This window comes from Sardina pilchardus, chromosome 12, assembly GCF_963854185.1.
Source record: "Sardina pilchardus chromosome 12, fSarPil1.1, whole genome shotgun sequence".
Lineage (NCBI taxonomy): Eukaryota > Metazoa > Chordata > Actinopteri > Clupeiformes > Clupeidae > Sardina > Sardina pilchardus.
In genome coordinates this window covers 11,095,520-11,103,336 of record NC_085005.1, presented here as the reverse complement: position 1 = coordinate 11,103,336, position 7,817 = coordinate 11,095,520, and the positions used below count along the sequence as shown (strand labels likewise).

The 7,817-nt window shown below is 43.3% G+C and overlaps 1 protein-coding gene across 2 annotated transcripts in view; it reads right to left on the bottom strand.

Annotated features, from left to right (window-relative positions):
- The window catches only part of zdhhc14 (zinc finger DHHC-type palmitoyltransferase 14), a 23,353-nt gene extending 15,731 nt beyond the window's left edge, over positions 1-7,622 (bottom strand). For both annotated transcript variants that reach the window (XM_062551292.1, XM_062551293.1), the window contains exons 1-2: positions 6,546-7,622; positions 2,095-2,255 (exon numbers count right to left, since the gene is read on the bottom strand). In XM_062551292.1, coding sequence (XP_062407276.1) covers positions 2,095-2,255; positions 6,546-6,781 — 397 coding nt within the window. In that variant the 5' untranslated portion in view covers positions 6,782-7,622. The remainder of the gene's footprint in view (positions 1-2,094; positions 2,256-6,545) is intronic.
- Positions 7,623-7,817: the final 195 nt, after the last annotated feature.

Sequence of the window (7,817 nt, the reverse complement as noted above, 5' to 3'; positions counted from 1 at the left end):
TTCAGCTGTCGGCTTGAAGCCTCAAATTGTAAACAAAGTAGCATAGTTGGCTAGCTTATTATAGTCTACTGGTTGGACTGTTCAGTTTCCCCACGTGTGTTTAAGTTGCAAGGTAGGCTAATACTTTGTCTCCTTGGGACAGGCCCTTTTGAGTCTTAGAGTTGGAAAACATTGAGATGATCAGTCAACTTGAATGCAAGAGTTTGAATCAAATTTGTGCAGTAGCCTACGCTATGATGCTAACCGAAATTAATTATAATGTCGCTAGTTGTCTTCTATGCGTCATTGCTTTCACGATTGTGAATGTGCATGTCGAGGGGCGGGTGTCGCGCACGAGAGAGGGACAGGGAGAGAGAGCGGGCCAAGGGGGTTACTTATATACAGTTTGGCAAAGTTGCACGCATAGTCTACAATTAAAACTTGTGAAGGAAACGTATGCTTTCACCCGAGCAGCGTCAGGTGCACCTAGAATTATTTTCAGGCACACTCTTAAACATTTTAGGCGCATATGCACTCTGGAGCCCTGGACCGGGCAACGTTAGCACCCCTCCGTAGTCTGTCAAACACATGACACTCTTGGAGCTTAATCCCATGCTTCACGGACAAATGTTTTAACATATTGCTGGTATTACTACCCTTACACGATTTGACTTGTAGTATGAGTCGTCGCAGAGGGCGTGTAGGTAGTAACACAAAATGTCAGGAAAACCGGAAAAGGTCCGACGTCATGCAGGCTGAGGGAATCGTTAAGGGAATCGATAACAAAAAAGACGTACGATGTCGATGGAATTGATAAGTTAAACCCGGTTCCAAGACGGAACCGGTTATCGATGCCCAACCCTAATAGCCATCAAAGCTATAGAGTGTTTATCCACACACACTGTTAGGATTTGCACTATTCATTCTTCCTTTAAATGAAGTTACATTTTCCTTCATATTCATGCTTGTGGAATGTAATCTGAGCCATGGGATTCGATGACTGTGTAGCTGAAAAATGCAAACCAACAGCTACTAACAGTGAAATGAAATGTGTTAAACAATTACCTTAAAATGTAATCCAAGTTAGTGACTAATTATCTTAAAATTATCTTAAGACCTTGAGACTGAACTCTTGCGTAGGTCTAGGAACCTTCTCACATTCTTTGATCAATAAAAACAACCTGTATTGTGGGCACAAAAATAAGAGATGACAATGTTCTGAGCAGGGGGCAGTTGCAGTCAGAGGTTACAAAAACAACAAAAACAACAACAACAACAACAACATCTTACATAGCGCTTTCCTAGATGCCCAAACTCACTCTCCACCACCAATGTGTAGCACCTACCTGGGTGAATGATGCACAGCAGCCATTATGCACCAAAATGCTTACCACACACCAGCTTGGCGTGGAGAGTTAGGAACCTAGGGGGGCGCTGTGACGCAAATGGCTACGCAGGTTCGAGTCCGACCCGTGTTATTTCCCGATCCCACCCCATCTCTCTCTCTCTCTCTCTCTCTCTCTCTCTCTCTCTCTCTCTCTCTCTCTCTCTCTCTCTCTCTCTCTCTCTCTCTCTCTCAGATTCAGATAGAATGTGCTTTATTGGCATGACAAGGGGTATACTTATATTGCCAAAGCAATCAGAACAGAAGTACAATAGTAGTACAATACTACTATAGTAGTACAATAGTAGTACAATACGTGTACAGTAGTACAATAGCAACACAGTTCTTAAAATAGATCAAATATTTGTATGTGTGTGTGTGTGGGGGGGGGGGTTGATTTTGTGTGTGTGTGTGTGTGTGTGTGTGTGTGTGTGTGTGTGTGTGTCTGTGTGTGTCTGTGTGTGTCTGTGTGTGTCTGTGTGTGTCTGTGTGTCTGTGTGTCTGTGTGTCTGTGTGTGTGTCTTGATACAGTAGGTCATTCAATGTCCCTCAGGTTGTGGCATGTCAATACATATTGGGCTGCAAGGTTTGCCTTGCAAGGTTTCTCTCTCTCTCTCTCTCTCTCTCTCTCTCTCTCTCTCTCTCTCTCTCTCTCTCTCTCTCTCTCTCCTGTCTGCCTCCTCACTGTCCTGTCATAATAAAAGGCAAAAAAGAGGAGAGGTCAGGCCTACCTATCTGTCTCTCCAGGTCTGCCGCCTCGTCTGGCGTGGCCCGAGGAAGCACGCCAGGGTCGCTGAAGCTCGCCCTCAACAGCATGCCCATCACAAAGAAGAACAGCACCCCTCCTATGGCTGGGATGGCAGGGGTCAGATTCGACGCCAGGAACGGACAGCTGCAGGGGAACAGGAAGTAAGAGCAGACACTGATATGGTGAAAATATGGACATTTGCCTCACCCAGAGATCGACAGTTTAAGTGTAACTCCAGTTGTGAGATTTCTGCTGTTCTTAATGTCTAAAACAGACAAAACAAGATGTTTGTTTGCTGTTAAAACATAACATTAAAAGGGCACAAAGTTGGCTTTCAAACCATGATGAAGATGAACTAGGTCCAGCGATAGGAGGATAACCTGCAAGAACTGGTGTGTTACTACAGTTGTGTTGGCATTGAAGCACTAATGCACGTTAGGAGGTGGGTTAAAGTTATTAATAGGCTATCTCAAGAACTGAAGTGCATTAAAATTCGCAAACATAAGCGAATGTCTGCAGACAGTCTGAGAAGGTAGTTCAATGGACGTGGGCTTGACGAAAGTAACAATGCAATTTCCGTTACAATGGAATGTTATCACTAAATTGTTAAAAATGTAACTGTTTAGAAAAACATGTTCACACACAAACGTTTGGCAATGTTTGCTGAATTTGAACTCACCACTAATGTTTTCATTTATAACAGTCAATTCATTTGATGGCCCAGTGGGAAATGTCACAACTGACCACACTTGACTGGAAAACAGTTGTAACCGTATAACACAGTCCAACATCCTGACGCACATTAACTCAAATTACACCACATTTAGCTCTCGTAAAACACTACTTACCCTAAACACATCAGGGTACACACTAATGTAATTAGGTGTTGGACAATGGCAGGGTTTTCAAGAATGCCTTCAAGGTAAATTCACCCAAAAATGGAATGCCCGTGATTATCTAGTTTTTCTCAGTGGAGAGAAAAAACAACCAGTGTCTCTTATTCTTCTGTTCTTCATCTACACCACGGACGTTAGGGGTGTAACGGTACACAAAAATCACGGTTCTGTGCGTTCCGAAGTCACGGTTCGGTTCTTTTTCGGTACAGTAAGCCTGTAGCTAGTGCTGCCCTAGAATTCACTGACAATACTTTTGGATACTCAATGGGAATAGTATTTTGAAAAGGAGCCAAACGTTGTTGACGTTAATTGACAAAACTGAACTACGGTACGCTACTTAATGTTGATGTAGGAACGTGAATTTGAAACATGGTCCGCAAGCAGAAAATGCCTACCGTTGATTGACAGTTGTTGAACATCCCGTACGAAAATGTGTAGCTTTACACTCCTTATGGATGTGAATAAGGACAAGAGACTTATACTTTGTATTTCAAATTGCACTGACAAACCTGTTTCGGAGGGTGCAATCTTTGTTGACACCAAAAGTGATCTGTTCCCATCTCAGTATAACTTAATATCAACTTGATATTAATATAACTTGATATTTGATGACTCAAAAGTCAGTTACAGTATGACAAAGCAAAGTATGTTCATCTGTAAAATATTAATAAGACTACATACATCTCTCACTCACACACACACACACACACACACACACACACACACACACACACACACACACTATGCATTGCCACATGTATGTACATTTGCATGATTGCCAGTCTATCCTCCATTACACATGGCTTGAAATGTGAGCTATATTTAAAGCAAAGTCAGACCAAAGTTAAAATCACGCATCACCAGAGTTCCCTGCTCTAGATTTTCTCAGCTTTCTGGAGCTGCTGTACATGGGGTACAGAGAGTGGACTGAGATCCTGTTTTTCTTGGCTCCAGGGACAGATTCCTATAATTCTCTGCGGGTGTTTCTCATAAGATTCAATTGTGGCTAGATCTGAGATAGTCTCAGAAAGATTAGATACTCTTCAGTTTCATATTCCTTTGAACTTTTAACTGAGTGCAGCATCTTTACGGCCGTAAGTCATTCATGACTAATACCAAATATGCGGAATTTCTCACTGAGGTATGGTGAATACTCAGCTGACCCAATATGACACACACAACCAATCAGTTTACCAGCACAGTCCTGCATCACACATAAAGAGGAATCAAAGATTAGACAGAATCCAAGATTCAGTTTCCTCAAAATGATCCTCCTCTCAGATTCAGCCATGAGCGTTGTTAAGCTTTCTAAAAGAAAAACAACAACACCCAAAATGCTGTTTCTCCATACAGTTGGCAAGTGAAGCTCTAAGCAACTGAATTCCTGAAATCGAATTAGCTTTTAGAGGCAAGATGCCATCAGCCCTGGGCTCAAAATAGCACCATACATCCCAGGGAGACACCAGCTTTGATGACTGTGTCTGGACCACCGCTAATTAATGTTTTGTCTGTTTGCTATTCGAGAGAGCTATCTCCACGCTACGCATGGTAGAGTGCCTACAAACAAATTGGCACACAGCAAGAGATGGCCTGATGAAAAGAGATGTTCTTACACAAGGACACAAGGGTGTGAGTCAGAGACACTTCGCCTCTGGCTGTTGTTTGTCTGTCACCCACTGTAGCTATGCTCCCGCAGGGCCTGTATCTTCTTCTGAGATCTCATAGATAGAATGTCATGCAAACAAATCAACATTTAATTAGCTTTTGGCCAGACAAAAGCCCATAGAGTACGTCATTGTTCCCCCAGATTCCAAAGATTCCCCCGATATAAAGTCATCAAAAACTAATCAACATCGAAATGTTATTACATGCTACTGCTGGGTCAATGCAAAGAGTAAAAAAAACATCCTCCCTCGAGGGCAAAACATCAATCAAACCCTCTCCCCCAACGGGGCATTTTCTGGTGGACAAACTTCCATGCTGGAGCCCAGACAATCAAAGTCGTTCAAGCCAGCCAAGAAGGGAAAACATTGTGACCACTCATGTGTCTCACCACAGCACCGCTGTCCAGTCTCCCTGACACAAGCCTCCGACTGCTGTAGCTGTAGAGCCTCCACCACGTGGGTGGATGTTTTACACGGTTAATTCCTAAGGGTCGGGTCAGATGGCTGGGGGGACATAGTTACTTTTATGGAGTGTCCCCTAAAACAATGAGTCTCCTCTGACCGCAAAAGATTAAAACTAGGGGGGTGATGGGGAGGTGGGGTGGGGTGGGTGGCGGGCTCATGGTTGCTGGGGTGACAACTGGCTGTTGCAGAGCGTGCACATACACACAAAAGCTGCTGGAAAAAGGTTGCCATGGAAACGAGAACAGCAGAGTGTCGTATTTGGGAAGTTGTGTGGAATGTGGACGTATGAAAGATGAAAAGGAGAGAGGTAGGGGGAGGGGAATAACGCTTAGATCTGAGTCGCACACACACCCCATACCCTCCTTCTAAACTTGGCTCAGTCTCATGATAACAGGATAAGAGTCCACCACTGTCTTCCTGACTGCATGCAATGGATCTTAACATTCTTCGTCATGCACCCTATATTATATTGAAATAGACCATCAAACACAATGTGCTGAATGCAGCAGTCAAATTCAATTTACTTTTAAAACCATAGTTTCTGCACCAGAAGTTGTCATGTCATTATGGACTGAATGTATTAAGTCTTTCCCCTCAGAGAACTGGCATTGTTAGTGGGCCAATGTAAGAGACTAGAACTTCTTGTGAGCCAAGTGGACGACATGAACAAAGACTCATCAAAAAAACACTCCTGGGACCCAGGAAAATCCCCTTTACAGGCTGACTCAACTGAATGTGGTGGCTTACTTCTGTATTAAGCAGGGCTGTAATAAAGACATCACAAGACTTCTTGTTGGAAACTTTAGCTTCCTGAGAGCTTGGATGGTATTGCGCATCAGTGTCCAGCTAGTTTCTGACGTAGGAACACAAGTTAGTCATTAGTGGCTAAAAAAATGTGGGGCTAACCAATTTTACTTTTTCACTTTAATATGATTACAATAGTTAGTATTGAAGGGCCAGAGTGGTGAAGTCAGGTATCTATGGGAACATCCAGCAGTGTTGGCTGTGTGCTGATATTATCCAGAGGGACAGTGAGAAGAAGCTCTAGTGCAAAATGTTTACATCAAAAAGGCCAGGTGACTGCCTTGGTTATCCTACAGCAACTGTATTGCTGATAGGAGACAAAGTGAGAAAGTGTGTGGAAGTGTTTGCAGATCAGAGGGGAGATGAGAAAGGGGAAACTGTCCTTTGACTAATTGGCAAGCCTGCAGCATGTTTGTATGTAGATATATAGACTACCCAGTACCTTGTCAAATAGCTTTTTTTTTATTTTTTTTTAGGTCAAACTAATTTCTACTCTAACTGCAGAACATGTGTGGGTAAACCATATGTAGGCCTTTCTAAATAAGGGTAAACATGCAATAGAGTATTTGTGCATGGGCATGCAAATCTTCTCGACAGTCACTTACTCAAATGCGAAGAAGAGTCCACTGGTGACCATGATGAGAACCATGGTGAGGTAAAAGACACCAGTCTGCTTTGCCATCATTATCCTCCCATCGCAGTAGAACTTGTTCCGTCCTGGGAATACTCGCCACTTTCTTGTGTAGATCTTCTTATGTGGCGTCTCCATAGGCGATGAATTTCGCGTGCAGACCTGACTGTACTGACATTCCCGAACGGACTCATCAACTCCGAGATGCATCTGTCTATTGATGTCGAGGCCCAAACAGACAGGAATTCAAGGGCAATGACTGGAGACCATAACAAGGGAAGAGATAGACGCGTGTCCTAACTTCGGAAGGGTGAATTGAGAGAGGTCTCAAGAAAAAGGAATCGTTTCTCACGATAAGTTCAGGCAGTGCTTAATTTTAGCCTACAGGCTACATTTTGTTTCGCACGTGAAACTGTGTAGACTTATGAACTTAGCAGGGAAAAGGACAAAAAGAGAACAACTTGCCTTCACAATGACAGGTAGGCTAAGCTAGGCTATTGAACTAAACGATTCCTGTGTCGGATAATCAAAATATGAATTTCGTATTGGTTTCTGGCGACAGACTGACTGCAAATCCAATCATAGGTCGACGTTATTTAGCATGCATCAAATAAAATATGTAGGGTACACAAGCACTGTAAAAGCAGCCCCCAAATAGCATATCCAACCAAGACCAGAATTCGTGTTGTTTCTGAAAAATAACAAACACGCTCTTCACGTGTCCTTCTACCCCTTGACAGCCAAGGAGAAGTGGTCAGGAAATGTCCACAGATTACATCGCATGATACCCTGCTTCAGTTGAAATCTACTGAAACATCCGTCGAATCAAATACAATGCAGCCACCAAATGCAACATCCATGCAAGGAACAGCAGAGCGCGTCTCTCCGTAAATAAGAAAACAAAACGTGTTGTCCGCTGCAAGAGTATGCTAGCGCGAAAGAATACAATTTCCACCAATGCATGAAAACTGCAACATGGAGCTGAACCTTTGTCATTAATTCACGGGTGGAAACTCCAGACAGAGGACCGCGAAAGCAGGCAGCCCGCCACCTTCACGTATAGGCTACTGCCCACCAAATATCTGAGTCTTGCCTGTCAGGCAAACCCCGCGCGTTGAACCACTGGAAATGTAGTAGGCAGAGCCCAACCATTATTTGCGTAGGATGCGTTTGTTGTGGTCAAATTTAATCATTGCCAATTTCAGTTAGTCTACTATCCAAAAAATATTGTATTGTCAATATTCCA